At 37.8% G+C, this 16528-nt stretch overlaps 1 protein-coding gene across 2 annotated transcripts in view; it reads right to left on the bottom strand.

Annotated features, from left to right (window-relative positions):
* The window catches only part of scube1 (signal peptide, CUB domain, EGF-like 1), an 82466-nt gene that overhangs the window by 55471 nt on the left and 10467 nt on the right, over positions 1–16528 (bottom strand). For both annotated transcript variants that reach the window (XM_058417754.1, XM_058417753.1), the window contains exons 3-4: positions 15306–15431; positions 1362–1496 (exon numbers count right to left, since the gene is read on the bottom strand). In XM_058417754.1, coding sequence (XP_058273737.1) covers positions 1362–1496; positions 15306–15431 — 261 coding nt within the window. The remainder of the gene's footprint in view (positions 1–1361; positions 1497–15305; positions 15432–16528) is intronic.

Below are 16528 nucleotides of genomic sequence, written 5' to 3'. Positions count from 1 at the left end.
CCAATCAGCTTTGAGATTTCAACAGCACTGTGGTAATAAGGTCATTAAAAAGACGTCCAGATCACTGGTCCACATCTCATCTTATTCACAAAGGGTCCATGTGGATGCAGGTTTTTGTTTCAGTCAAGCAGAAGTCATATGTCTCATACATAGGAAACACATGTGTGAACCTTCAGCCTCCACAGTTGGTGGTTGTTGTATGATAACAGAGAGCAGGCTGGTAGGGGAACACTGGGATTAGTTCCAGACTCTATTTAAAACTGACCCAAAGAGACCACTCTGTATGTATGACTTGTTTGTTGCAGCAGGACAGATTTATGGGCATACTAAATCACTTGACTTAACCTGAATTGAAGTAGCAGAGGAAACTTGAAAAGAGGTCATATAAATAGATAAATAGAGTCAGCTAAAACAACAAGAACTCAATCAAGTGAAGTATATTCTTACATATCCCGTCATAAATATAGGATGACTACGAGAATAAGTAACCAAAGGTAATATATTCAAAGAGTACATCATGAGGTCCAGTGATTCCCAAGGATGGATGGATGGATGGATGGATGACTAAACAATGACTAATGTGAACTAATGTGGATAGTTGAGGAAGAAAAAGACTCCAAAAAATAGCCAGAATATTATTATATATTATTATACATATTTAAATAATAAGCCTGATAATGAAGGATAAATTATTTGCATAAAGAATCTAATAAGTGACTCATTCGTAAACCAAATCTGTGACATCGGTTGATCTTTGAATTTTATTTTGCTGGTTTATTTATTTATTTATTTATTTATTATTTATTTATTATTATTATGTTTTTAATATATATAACAGCTACATGGCTGCTAAACCTTCCACCTTTGTAGTAAAGAAAATTTACAAAGCTAAAGCTGAGAAAAAACCATGTTGTGTGTCCTCTAGTGCATGCTGGGACGTTTAGAGGTGTGGTGGGCAATGTGTCCTTGCCAGTGTGGTTTTTTTGTGCCCAGTTTTGGGGTCAGTTTCTATTCATTTGGGTATAAGTAAATTATTTTATTTAAATGTGAATGTGCTTTAATAAACAAGGATAAGTAACCTAATGTATGCAAAACCCTCAACCGTCATCCAGCTGGAGTTCAAAAGCAGCCAATTCGGTGGAAAATCCACCGACTACGAATCGAATTTTATAAATAGAGTCTGTGTGAGGCTTGAAGTTCAACTTTTTAAATAATGGTTTATCTTTTGCTCAACTAAGAGCTGTCTGATGTAAAGAGATCACTGTTGTTCATTTCCAAAATTAATACACAAAGATGAAGAAGTAGGATCAAAGCTACAGACATGGACACATAAACACACACACACGCAATTTTAGGCAGACCTTCAGAGCGGTGGATGCAGGTGTGTTGGTTGTCGCTCAGGAAGAAGCCCTCTTTGCACTGGCACTCGTAGCTGCCCATGGTGTTTACGCAGATCTGCTGGCATCCGCCGTTGTTGTCCTGACACTCATCCACATCTATAAAACCAGACAGAAAGACAAACAGCTATTAACGTGTGCCCACACACACACACACGCACATATATATGCAGGGCCACCTTCTTTTTTTTTTTTTTTTACCCTGTAATCAAAAGCCCACACAGATATTTGTGAAAGTGAATGCTTTTGTTTATTTGTGGTCCTCCTCTTTTTTCCCCTCACAATTTGATGTAGCTGGGAAATACAGCCGGTTAGACGCAGAACAGGAATGTTCCGGCATCCACACAAGCATCCTCCCGACAGCCAAACAAATAAACCCAGTGGCCAGGACACACACACACACACAGGTAGTCGGTCAGAAACACAAACAGAGATTTAGACAGACAGATGGGTCATTCAGAGAGCAGACACGCCTCGAGTCATCACGGAAATGAGACCTATTATTTAACAAGTCCTCTTCAATGTAATTCAAGCTTTTAAGCATGTCTCAAGCTGCATATTGTTCACATTAGCATGCAGGTCATGATGTTTGATATTATTTCAGAAGTGTGTTCATATTGTCTAGGCAATGCCATGTTTATGACAGTGTGTTAGATGGTGTGACATTAGCTCAGGTCTGCAACCTTCTCTGACCAGTTCTGTGACTTCGGATTGGCATCAGTGCAGCGTCCGTCCATCTTTAAACTTGCTGTCTAAACTTAAAGCTACAGTGTTACATCTGTTACAAAGCACTGAAACTGGAGACTCCTTCCAAAAATAAAATCTCCTCACCGAAATCTTCACCATATAAGCAGTTATACACGATTCCTTTATCAATGTTTATGACTTGGATTAGTTTATGTGGAGCCATACAAACCATGTGAATGAGCTGGTCCTATAGCAACCATAAGATATCAGAATAAGTGCATTAATAAAAACCTGAGGTTTTGCCATGCAGCTGAAACAACAGATAGAGGGTGCAAATTTGATATAATCATTGATATGGTGAAATTGTCTGTAAAGAGAATTAAGAATCTCAGCGTGTTTTCGGACACAGGAAAAGTCTTCATGTTAAAGGAATTTACTTACTGGTTTCGCAGTTACATGACAACCTGCATTTTTTACTTCCTTTAAGAGACAGAGTAAAAAAGAGAGGCTAGTGAGGGAACAACTGTCTATCTCAGCTATAACACAAGCAATAACAAGATCTAACTTGCATCATAAACGTTTCATAACATTTAATGCAAGGATCAAAGTATGGCAAGTTGTTAATGAATAAAAGTGTAATTGTTGTTATAAGACCAATATAAGTTATTATAATATATAATTAGTTTCAGGCTGACACCAACACACCAAGACTGATTAAATTCCTGAACCATCACATCACCAAGTGATTTAGTGATATTTAATCAACACCTCCTGACCAATCAGCTTTAAGATTTCAACAGCAATGTGGTATAAAGGTCATTAATGAGATGTCTAGATCGCTGGCCCTCATCTCATTTTATCCACAAAGGGTCGGTGTGGATGCAGGTTTTCTCACCTGATTTTACCTGGTTGATTAGTTGATCTAGGCTTTCAAAATACTATCATGTCTGGCTTCTGCTTGGTTGAAATTAAAACACCAGCTCTTTCTGGATAAGGCAGGACATCTTTAATCTATAGTCTGACATCTATAACATTACTTTGACACATTGGTCAAACTAAACATACAGGGGGGTCAGAGCCGAGAAAATCTGACAACCCCTAGAATAATTATAGATGTCAGAAGTCATTGAGGCTAATCAAAGTTCAAATCATGAATATGCAAATCCAAGTCAAGTCGGAAATTAGCATATTCATGAAAATTGAATTCATGACTCCAATACTACTCTGGAATTTGAATATCTTGTATTATGTTTATGGCAGTAAGCAGACGCCCTGATCTCATTGGAACCTTCCAATCAGTATTTCAACACCACTGAGCTGCTGCTTGACCACTTGTATTGTATTGTCTTAAACAACTAGCACAATTTCCTTTAGGGTCAGTAAATTCTTATTGATTTATAGAAAACAACATTTAACATTTAATGTAACAATGTGTGTGTGTTTGTACTACTGAAACCTAGCTAAACAGTGTCATTTGTTTCATTATAGTCATCATATAGTCAACTTATTATTGTGAAACTTGGATAAAAAACATAAAAGATGTACAGTGCCATCTAATTTACTATAGTATACAGTTCTGGGTGAAGAAAGACTAAACTGAAGCTTCCTGGTTACCTATATCATCCTTATCCACTGCCATTAGCAGTGAGTGGCCAGTGATAGACAGTGACTCAGTGTATATTGTGACTAATTGCCAAGATACGTATGTGTGTGTGTGTGTGTGTCTGTGTGTGTGTGTGTTATCTAGGTCTTGGGTAGCCTTTGCCTGCACTGTTTAGTCTAAAGCTTCCTGGATGTGTGTCTCTCTCTCTTTCTCTCTCTCTCTGATAGACTTGTGAATGTAGATAAGCTCTGAGGATGAGTGATATGTACATGAAGAGTCTCACACGAAAGATACACTGCACGCTCTGGCATTCTAGACAGGTGTTGATTTCTTAACCCAAATCTAATAATAAAGTGATACAAAATGTGTTATTTAACAAAGATATGGTTTTCTATGTTTATTGAACATTTAAGATTCAAGATTCAAGAAGCTTTATTGTCATTTCAACCACATATAGCTGACGCAGTACATAGTGAAATGAAACATCGTTTCTCCAGGACCTGGTGCTACATAAACATACACCATAAAGATCAAACACAAGAACAACACAAAGCCACATAAAGTGTAAAGTGTGCAGCTAGGTGCAAACAGAGCAACGACAAGACAGTGCAAAAATTATAAATACAAAAAAACAACACTTAGCACCGAAAAAAAAGAAAAAGAACGTGCAATGAAATGTAAATGAAATGTAATAAAATGAGATGATGATGAACTTTGGGGCCTGACAACATGTATTGTGCAAAAATACAATATAGCAGCAGTTGAGGTAGTGCAAAATAGAAATAAACACAAATATAAATATAGCAGCAGATGAAAAACACAGGGGTTGAGGTAGGTTGAGGCAATAAGTATTGAACAATATAAGTAATGTGTGTGTGAGTGTGTGTATGGAAGGAGTCTCCACTATCAGTGCTTTCAGATATACAAATCTGAATTTTCGAAGAATTTGAAATTTTATCCCATGCATTGAATTTGAATTTTTGCAGGGTTTCAGTTTAGGGGTTTTATGAGTAAAGGTGTGGAAAAATCTGAAAAATTTGCTGGTGCAATCCATTTGAAATTCAGATTCAATTTGTGCGAACTTTTTATGGGGCTGCAATTAGAAATTAAAATTTGTCAGTGAGTTCTGTCTTAAATCTTTAATGAGAGAAATTGTTTACAGCTATCACAGCATCAGTGAGACAAAGGAACTATCTTGTTTCGGGGATGTACCGCTATAAACTGATAATAATGCTGTTATATAAGACGAATAGAAAACTTCATGCTGTCTTAGGAAAACAATAAACTTTGGTGGGGGAATATTAACTCAGACTAATTCAGGTCACATCTATCACCCAGCCTTAAATATAAAAAATTATATTTGTCAACATTATTAATCCATTTTAAATCAATGGTTATTAGATGCAGCAATTATTAATTTAATAACACTGTTATCATTGTTATTATAAACATTAAGTAATACTTAATACTGTTTATTGATGTACTCTTACAAAGTCTTCTTGCAATAATCTATGTATCTTGCAACACTATTTATTGTCTCCTGTGCAAGTGTACACAAACTTTTGCACTCAACTATGTGTCTGTGAATCTGTGTCTACTTAAGTAAGTATGCTGTGAGCCCTTTTCTGTTAAGAGTGCATTGAAAGCCAATGAGTTTTATGAGCTCTCTAGTGTTAGAGCTGCTCTTTATTTGTGTGTAAAGTGCTTTATGGCTGTTAGCACCTCCGGTACAGTGGCATAAACCCCACTGCAGGCTAACAGAGCCAGAGCAGAGCCAAACTCACCCTCCAATATAAGCTTCTACAACTGGGGTTACTGTGCTAATGTTTTGTTCTGAGCACAGATTATAGACAAACACCGGATTCCCATGTGCCATGACACAGCAGCAGATGAAGTTAAAACTACTGGCATGGGTCACAGTATCATCCGTCTCACTGGCATTCTCTCAAACCCACACGGATACACAAACGCTCATAAAAAGTGTAATATGCAAACACCAGTTTCGACACACACACACAAGCTCCTAATTTGGTCACAGGGGTTTATTATGTGGCCCTTGGTTTTTACCTGGAGACATGACTCTTATTTTAGGCTCTGTAGGGCGGCTCGTTAACGCAGCCAAGACAGCGAGGCCTTTACTGTCCGAGCAAGTGGTGGAATGGAATTGGAAAAAGGAGAGAAGGCCTAGCTTTATGCAGCTTTTCCCCAGAGGCATCCCTGTCTCTCTCACAGCCAAGCACATCTCCTGTCTTGTACTTGAAATAAGATCTCATTCAAAACATGGTGCCACTGCATATCATACAGCATCACTCCTGGGAAATATAAATTGCCTTTTCTGAAATGAACACAAGCCTAAATGAGATGAAGTATAAAAAGCATTTCCCAACATGTGGGAGGTGAGGAACTGCGCTGTGTGGCCTCAGCTCATGCAGCGTTCACTGTCTGATGCATGAATGAAAACGGATAGTTCATGTGACAGACAGCAATTTTGCTTGTTCTCAAAAAGAAAAGATAAAAACAACATTTCAGCTGTCATCTTTCAATTAGAGCTCATGCTGCCAAAAATTTAAACATCTGGCATCTGAGACAGCAAGTTTAGACTGATTTTGTTTTGTTTGATTGCACTTGTGTAAACTTTCGTTTGGAAAAGACATCACGGACAACGTGACACGACGAGGGGAGACAGAGAGAATGCAAACGATTCAGACAGAACACAAGGCCAAGAAATGAAGAAAAATGTAAAACGACTGAGGTTTGAAATGATGCCATGATAACTTCCTATTCTCTACAAACAGCAAAGTGACTAATGGGTAATCTTTTTCCTATTGTTGAAATTATTTGGATGCTAACTTGTGAAATATATAGTGAACAGGCTGCAGCTGTAGCCTACAGTCATATGTTGTCTACACGATACTAGATCTAAAATTTAATTAACAGCTGCACAATAAAGCTATTTGGTTTTAGCATTGCATCATAATATAATGATATGATATTACTATTACACATACAGACTTAAAGACAGATAAGCAGCTGCATTTGTGATTAATACTTTTTACAAGTGTCTCAAATACATTAAACCAAATATATCCATATACAATCATATATATATAACCATATCCTACACAGGATTGCAGGGAGACCCAGTGTCTGCCCCAGGATACAAGGCAGGGGACACACTGGACAGAGTGCCAACCCTACACAGTGTACAGTAACACACACCCTCACACACTACGGTTAATTCAGAGATGCTAATCAGCCTACAATGCATGTCTTTGGACTGGGAGGAATCCGGAGAACCCGAAGGAAGCAGAAGAACTCCACACACAGTGGAAAGAGGCAGAAATCAAACTTTTGATGGAGGTGCGAGGCATATGTGCTGACAACTAATCATCATTCCCACTGTAACACTTTCATTAGAAATAAAAGGCTGCATGTATAGTGCTTTAATGAAAGCTCAGGACATTTCCTCTCCTCTTGCATCACTTCCAGGTTGTAAACTATTTAAACAGTTTATGTTTGTTAGCTCATTGTCATGTCTAGCGCGTGTGGAATTTCTGAGCCTTTTGTTACAGCTGACTGCCTTGATGTGTTTTATACCTTTGCTTTAGTTGCCTGATTAGCCTGTGACTTGACTATCAGTATTTAGGGCCCTTAGCCTGACTAATGACTAATGATTCTGGATCCAGTTCTCACATTGTCTATCTGTATTAAAAGATCCCTACCCCAACCCACCCCCACCCACTAATTTTCCTTATTTCTCCCTGCCAGTTTCTATCCACCAGCCAGACCACACCTTCCAAATCAAAGAAGCTGAAGTCTAACACTTACTTCCTTTGAGGCATTTTGAAGCCAGCTCACAGCATTGAAATTCTGACAGAGCAGCACAGAGAGGAAGTGCTGTCTGCCCTCTTCCTCATACATTAGCTCATACGGACGTCATTGTGATTGACAGGGAACTCACTGACCTATTATTTCCTCAGGAGCTCTTGGTTGCACAATTCTTCTTGACTATAAAAAGTTGTAGAAAGGACAATATTTACATTTACGTTATTTAGTGGAATAACGTAACAGGAAGTTTTTCCTCACCACCATTAGGGATTAATATTAGGGATAAATAGTAACTTAACTTCAAACTTTATCATTTTAATTCTGTTTCTATTCTTCTGTAAAGGTGCTTTCAGACAAAGTCCATTGTTAAAATAAATTGAATTGAAGTAGAAGTACATCATCTCTCTCCCCCTAAGAGCAAACAACTTTTGATGACTGTGATATTGTCAAGATCCGTTATCTCTGGACCAGAACACGTCTCTGGATTTTTTTATATAATGTTATCGTGTATGCCAGAAACGTTTATGCAAGTAGAAGAGATGTTATATTGTGATAAAGAAAAAAGATAAATCTATGCAGAATAGAGTTAGTACAGAAACTCTGTACTAATTTGGAGTATCATAGAGGAAAAATCGTAGCAATAAACTGTCTACTAAACAATCTGAGAAATGAGCCATTCAGAGATTTCATCTATCCACTTTACAGTGGATCATCCCACCATTTAGTTTATAAATTGTGGACCTTAACAAGTACACTATCCATAATGCAGTTTTTTACTGTTCGTAAGAAATAGAATCCAGGACACCATTTTAGTCACTACAACAAACCCTTTTCCCAAGTAATCCCACTTTCTTTAAACAAAAAACTCTGATCAGTCATTTGTTATCCTTGTTTTTTTGGTTTCTGACTGAGTGAGTGAGTTGGGAAGATGAAAAAAAGAGGTTAAAGATAAACAGACGGGCAGATAAAAAGATAAGCCGCAGCAGTGGTGCAGACATTCATTAAAACAGCCAAATGATCAACACATTGAGTCCAGCTGCCGGCACAGGCAGGGAAAATAAATACGAATCGGAATGAAAAAAGACGGGGAGGAACTGCACCAGATTACCCTTTAATCAGCCTCTCCCATTAGCCAATCTTAAATCAATTAGAGCTTAAACTTGTTGACATGTGGCATCTGGGAGTCTGTGAAACGACTTCCGACATGAGCTCCAACACACAGAGAGGCTGTTTTACCCCTGTGTGTGCTCTGAACCTCTGCTGTGTGTGTGTGTGTGTGTGAAGTTCCCAGTTAAAACAAACACATTATGAAGCGAGGACATTTCCAAGCAAAGCTGAACAGACACACGGTTACCACACTGTAGTGAATTCATCAATCTCTTAGATTTTACATCTAACTCTATTTCTTAATTTCGCAAGCTGTGTTATACTCTGAGTCTTACACAACACTAACATGAGGACAATTGATGCAAGCGGAGTCCATTTATGGTGGTCAATCAACTGCTGGATACTGCTGTCAGTGGAAATGCTGACATCATCTGTCTGAGACGAGAGAAGTGACGTGAACGCTTGATGTGCTAGAGGAGTGAAACATGGAGACTCCAGAGCGTGAGGAAGATGACGCTTTAGGAAACTCCGTCAAATAATTTCCTTGAAAATTTGTCACTGCTGATTTAAATCCTCTTAGACACTGGTTCTTAAAGTGATTTTTATTTTATTATAGTGGTGAAAATCCCAAACTCAAAAACTAATAATAATAAGATCATAAAAATAAGAACTAGATGTAATAATATTTCTTGAATAAGAATAAAATAATACTAATAATATAATGCAAACATAAAAATATAAACCTATTGTGTTCTATACGGTGGTAAAAGTACAGAAGTATTTTTAAAATAAAAATAAAAATATATATTGTCGCACATATTTACTGAAAGAGCTCCAGCTCTAAACTTAAAAATGTCATTTTGCAACATCAAATTCTGATTATTTATCTTAATTAATTGGTATTTGAGTCGAAATAGTATAAATGCATTTTTTTTCCAATTTAAATTAAACTTACTCAATATTTCTGTAAAATCTTTCAGTAATTATATGCTATGTAAATGTTAAGTAAATGTTATGTATGAACCTATATACTAGCTTCCTAACCTAGCTACAAAACCTGTATACTAGCAAGCAATCCTATCCGCAAAACCTGCATATTAGCTAACTATCCTACAAACAAAACCTGCATTCTAGCTAGTTAACCTAACAACAGCCCGTATTATAGTTAACTTATCCACAGATCCTGCATTCCAGCTAGTTATCCTAGCCTAGCTAACTCTAGCAGTAATGAACAACATTATGCTTTACTTTATAATTGCTAGCTTTGGCAACTGATAAATATGAGAATATATGAATACGTAAACTGAGACTAAGATACTTAAATTTGACTTGGTTCCAGCTGATTGTAAGCTAGCACACCAGCAGTTAACTAGCCAGACAGTACAGCTAATATGAGTGATGATAAAATCTTGTGTGAATTTGAAAAGTTTTGACGGCTGTTAAAGTAACAAATATTAAAGAATAAGATGAAGTTCAATAACATTCAGTAATTGATTTCCCACTTATTTCTCCTACTCAGTTTACTAGGTGCTAACTAGCAGTCTAGCTATGTTAGCTAATGTTATGTTATTTGGGATGGTGAGGGCATATTTATGTATCAATCCTAGCATTTTTACTGAGGCTAAGAGAGATCATTTAAGAAGTTATTGGTGATGGATTTAGTTTAAAATTACATGATTTGAGAAATTTTGGGGTCAAATGATAGAGATCTGGGTTCAGCATCAGTAATGAAATGTGCTGGAAAGGATTAAAAGATGACTAATTTTCAGATCAAGATCTTGACACAAATTCAGGTAATACAGCCAACAATTTATAAAAGCTGACAAATTCAGGCAGTGTCTTCATTCTTCTTTAACCAGACTGATATTTTGGAAATTGTGTTTTTTATTAAACTACAGGTAAATAAGTGAAAGTCCAGTGAAATTTCCTATCACTCCATCACTGACGGATCAGTCAACAAGTTTCCATTTTCATCTAAAAGACTCCAGAAACCTCAGAGCACATCATTAATCATCAGCTGTGTAATGTGTTTTCAGGTGAACCTGTGAACCTAATTTTACTGGAACAGAAGAGGGGGAAATTGCAGAGATAGAATATTTAAAGGCTTTGGGCTCAATTTTATGTCCAAATGTAATTTTTCTCAATCAGAAATAAACCCAGCTGAACTGATGTATATTACAGGGTGTGTGACATTAAAAACATAAACACATCGTATCCTGGATTTCAGAATGTGGGATTAAAAATCCTGTCACCTTTCTCACTCCTGTTGGTGGATATAAACTATTCACTTTACCTTACTTTTACCTCAATTTACCTTAAATTCTAACTACATACACCTGACTGAGTTATTTTATTTGTAACAAATGAGAGGTTGTAAAATGTGAAATATAAAGAGAATCAGTGCTTTAGCCAGATTTTTACAATATGGTGGCCAGGTTAAACCCAGTACATTTATTAGGATGATAATCTAGGATTACTAATACTAATATTATTCCATTAAAAGACTGTATAACGTAATTTAGCTCCCCGGACATCAAAGGCACATAGGTTGCTCTTAGCTAAGGTAACATTAAGCTACATCTTATAAAATACTCTAGCTTTACTCGAGCAGTAGCTAGTAACAAACTTCCAGTGTTACGCCTTCAAATAACGAACATGGTTAAGAGTAAAAAAGAAAAAAGTTGGTACATTTGTAACCTGTATGTTTGTTGTGTTTCTGTGGGGTCAGGGAATTTCTCGCTTCTCTGTCAGCTAGCTAAACCCGCTTTCTACTATACACCATTATATTACACTCAACAAACCTCGCTGTTAGACAATCATGAAATATACTGAAATGAAATTTCCCAGAAATGTTTATTATCAATACTGGCCTACCACAGCAAGATTTTCCAAGTTGTCCAGTTTTTTTTATTATTTGATATTGTTAACCACATAAGATCACTAAGATGATGACATGATGATGACATGATGATGACGATGATGATGATTATGATGATGATGATGAAGACAAAAGTTCTTTCTGGAGTGGCCATGCTGCACGCTTCACACTATGGTGGCATTGACCACAGCTGGCTACCACTTAACTATAACCATGAATATTTAAAATTCTAATGAAAAATTAAATCCACTAAGTTATGTTGTATGTTCCATCAGCCAGCTCTTAAATATCACCATCAATCTAAAAAATAAAATCTTAGATGTCATTGGAAAAATGTCAGCTTGCTAAGTGATGAATTCTTTAAAGAAAATTAGTGGAATTAATTTGATTGGATATTGCAGCAACATACCTATACACAGCTTTTATTAATGTATTTTAGCCCTGCCTCTTTGTACTACTACTACTACCAATCTGCATCAATATTCAGTATGCCATATATAAGCAAAGTGTTCAGAAGACTAAAAGAAAGGGAAATCCAGGACAAAGATAAAGACCAGAAGGAAAGTGAGAGAGACATACAGAAAAAAAAGAGAAAGTAGGGATGTAGAACAGCAGAGCTCTCTTCAGTGTCGGCCCTCTAAGGTCTTGTCATGGTTCCCAGTGCCACCATTTAGCCTTCTATTTGAAACACTCCACAATAAAGATGTCAAATAGAGAACAAGCCCGTTGCTTCTGGGGAAACAGCCTGGATTCATTCCAGAGAGACAGACGGCCAAAATAACTAAGAACTTACTGAGAGAAAGGGAGAAAAGAGATATGAGGGGAGGAATGGAGAAATAGGATGTCAGGAAGATGAACAAGGGAGAGAAACAGTAGTGAGAGTATAGAGAGAGAGAGAGAGAGAGAGAGAGAGAGAGAGAGAGAGAGAAAGAAAGAAAGAGACAGAGAGAGAAGGGGGCAAAGGATAAGAAGAGCATGAACCTTAATAAGTTTACAGAGATAAAGATAAAGAGCAGAGAGCATTAGTTCAAGTAGAGAGAAGACATCAGACTCAGTATGTTGCAATACAATGAATAGAAAAAAAAGAGACAGGAAAAAAGTAGAAAGAGAATTAAAGACAGAGACATAGCAGAGACATGAGACATAAGGTAGCTGGAACGGAGTCGTGATGAAGCGCCGCGTTGTGCTGTGCTGCTTGGATATTTATCATCATTAGTGAGTGCTAATATAAAACGATGAGGTCAGCATCCTGAAACTCAATCACACTGCCAGCTCTTCTATTTTTTTTGGATTCATCAAGCAGGGAGGAGAGGAGGAGAGACAGAGTCGTCCAAAGCTTGTCCTCCTAAGCCAAGCTACTCATGTGCTGTCCTCCAACTCCTCATGCTCTCTATCACTCTCTTGGTAACTCGTTTGCACAACGATGCTTGAAGGACATAAAAAAAAACCTAAATGTCGTTAACTGTCTCGTTTTCTGCCATTTGAGTTTTCAAAGATCTCCAAAAATCTCAAACTTAATAGATAGCAAAGCATATTTAGGGCTCAAATCAATTCAAGGGCTCAGATTAGAACTGACCAAAAGTTATGATGTGGAGAAAGACTGGTCCAATAATGAAAGTTTACACACGCACACACACACACACACACACACCATGGCAAATCAATCTGCATTGGCTTGTAGCATGAATAAAAATGGACGTGTGAAGATACGCAGCATGAAAAACCCACACACACATTTCACTTTTCAACAGATTCCTGAACCCCCACAGCAAGCCCCCTAAAAACATTAAACTAGTGCTGCCTGTCAGAGTCGTGGAATTTCACATTCAACCATTTAAATAAATATGCGATGGTGAGTTATTAATTTTCTCTGACTTTTCCCTTCACGAGTCCATTTTTAACCACTAACATAAACATCTACTGTGCCAGTTGAATTCTGGGAAATGGATGCGATTGCACCACTGGTGACACTTGAGGTGACATTTTAAAGAGAAGAAAATAACCGGGAGGGTTTTTTTTTTTTTTTGCCAGCCGAGTCCTGTCAGCGGGAGTGGAATGAGGGAGCTGGGCTAGATGAGGCTGCACTTCCCAAAGCGCACAGAGGCGTGTTTGTTTACGCTTACGGAGGGGTCTTTGGAGAGGTCAGTTGGCAAAGAGAAGAGGAGAGAAAAACTCTCCAAAAGAAAGTGGACCAGAGACAGGCTAGCTGTGTGTATAGCCGAGGCAGAGTTTGGTTTTCTAGCATATGGGTGCAAGCTGAACTCATATGGGCATGCAGCACTGTGGTAAAATATAGGGGAAATTCTCAATGTAAGAGTAAAAATTGCACGAGTAAAATGACAGCTGAAGCGGATAAACCCGCCTCTGTCCCCTATAGCGCCCCTTGCTGCAATGCTCCTAATGCAGCTTATGTGTACATTGCTTTCTAAATTTTATGAATTACTACTAATTAATTAGTACTACTACTAATTGAATACTATGCCACATTTCTGCATGAAATCTACTTTGTTTAGCTCAGTGTGATGCATTTGTGTGGATTAGTAGGGCATGTTTGGCCCTTAGCCTTCACCCTCCCTGACACCCTCCCTGATTTAGAATGAGCTGGATGATTAGTGAAAATTAAGGAGAAAATGGAACAAAAATGGGGAGAAATTTGGGTTAATATTCAACAGGATATAGGTGAAGAATACTGATATTCATCTACAATTTCTGGTTCAGCTACATAGAATTCCTCTATTACAAATGTCCCAATAATAATCATTGATTAAGCATCAGTGATTATCTATAAATAAAACATAAAGTAACACACAAAAGAACATAGCAGCAAAGACTCAAAAACAGATCAGATATAACTTAAGTTTTATACCGTAAGGATTAAAACAAATCAGGCTCTTTATTAGTACCTAGAATGATGAAGACTGCAGCAAAGGGCAGAGTTTTTTTCCTACAAACCACCAGATATCCTGTCCAGTCTAGGTTGAAAACGTATTTGTTTAATAACTTAAAAATAAAGATGCTGACCTTGGTCATGGGCATAGAGAGTTTCAGTAATCTGGGATGTTTGGATGGCCCTGCTTGCACTTGGTCCAGTGTATATCCTCATAAACCAGTAAAGGACATGAGCATTCCTTTCAGTCTTCCCTCTCTCTCTCTCTCTCCCCCTCTCTCTCTCTCTTTTTCTCTCTTTCTCTCTCTCTCTCTCTCTCTCTCTTAGGCTTACTGGACCCATCCTCTAGTTTGGTAGGGAACGTCTGTCACCGTAGAACAAGGATGTCTAATCTTATCTTTAAAGGGTTGCTGTGGATGCAGATGCTATTAAACAAGTCAGATGTTGCTCCCACACTGATCCTTTGCAGATATAACTGGACACCCCTGCCTCAGAATCACTCACTGCTGAGGACTGACTCATATGGATAGCTTAAAGATTGCCATGAGACTGCTACCACATGGTTGTTGTTGAAGGTCTTACTTGAATAGATTAAAGACTTCACTCACTAAATACAGTTTAGGCCCACATTTCATTCATTATTCAGTATTCAACACACTCTACTGTTACAGAGTCTATCCCATGTCAACCAGATGATGATAGGTTTGCTTTTGAGTCTGGCTCCTCTCAAGATTTCTACCTTATGTCACCTCTGGCTTGCTGATTATGGCTCTAAATCTATTTCCAGTTTTCTGTAAAACAGCTTTGTTACAATATCCACTATCCAAGTGCTAGATATGTAAAAATGAATTGCACTGTTTGCTTCAAGATGTGAAGCATCTGTGAATATTTGTGAAGAGCAAGCTGCATTTTTCTTACCTAGACAGTTATGTCCATCATCCGCCAGCATGAAGCCGTCATAGCATGTACATCTGTAGTTACCAGGGATGTTGATGCATTCGTGCACACAGCCGCCATTGTAGTCATTATCACACTCGTCCGTATCTAACAAACAATACACACAGGCAAAAAAAAACATATCAGAATTACATTCACTAAATCGTATACATTACATTTGAACTGTATTACATTCATGTCCAATCGCACTCGTATACATTGATGCTGTTTATTTCCTTTCTGCTTCAAAGAGTGCTAGTTTATAACTCAGGGAGCAAAAAAGTGCTGTCAAAGTACACAAAGTTGTCAAAACTCAGTTCATCCAGCTCATCCCTAAAGAATCCGTAAACAGTTTTTTTTTTTGCAATGTTTTTAGATGGAAGCTGTCGAGCAAATCATGAATGGCCAAATTTCCAGAGTAAAATAAAAAAAAGCAGGAAACAAATAAAGGAAAGGAGTAGGATATGTAAATTTGAGCAACATGTGAACTCCGCCAGTGTGTGTGTGTGTGTGTGTGTGTGTGTGTTTCATGGTCTTAAATGTCAGAAGAGGAGGAGGTCATTAGCAGAGTGGACTTCCTGCCCATGAGGAGGACGAAATGTTGTTGAGAACAACTAGCAGTATGCAGACGACTCCAGACTGCCTCTTTTATGCTTAAACAAAGTCCCTTACACCTATAAAAACTAGAACATCACCAGATTATTTTGCTGTCAGATTTCTTTTTAATACTGTCCACTTTAATAGAAACACCTCTACATCTGCATATTCATCCAAATATCCAATCAGGTAACAGCAGAGCAATGTGTAGAACCATGGAGGTCACAAGCTTGAGATAACGAACATCACAACGGGGCAAAAATGTGATTACAATGACTATTCAGTTATCCATGGACAGTTGACAGAGAGGTCAGAGGGAGCTGGTTTCAGCAGACAGGGAATCTACATTAGCTCAAATAAACACACTTTACAACTGTTTTGAGAAGAAAAGCATCTCAGAATGCACATCAAAAATTGAGGCAGGTGGACAGCATCAGAACACATCAGGGTCCACTTAAGGACTTACCCATATATATATGTATCTCAAATGGTTAAGGCTCTATGTAGTTGATTTGAAGATTGGGGTTCAAACCCCTAAAGCTGCCACTGGTGGGCCCTTGAGTAAGGCCCTTAACCCTCACTGCTCCAGGAGCAGTGCATCATGGCTG

The sequence above is a fragment of the Hemibagrus wyckioides genome, linkage group LG19 (genome assembly GCF_019097595.1).
Source record: "Hemibagrus wyckioides isolate EC202008001 linkage group LG19, SWU_Hwy_1.0, whole genome shotgun sequence".
Taxonomy (NCBI): domain Eukaryota; kingdom Metazoa; phylum Chordata; class Actinopteri; order Siluriformes; family Bagridae; genus Hemibagrus; species Hemibagrus wyckioides.
The sequence above is the reverse complement of the archived record's forward strand: the minus strand, read 5'-3'. Positions and strand labels throughout refer to the sequence as shown.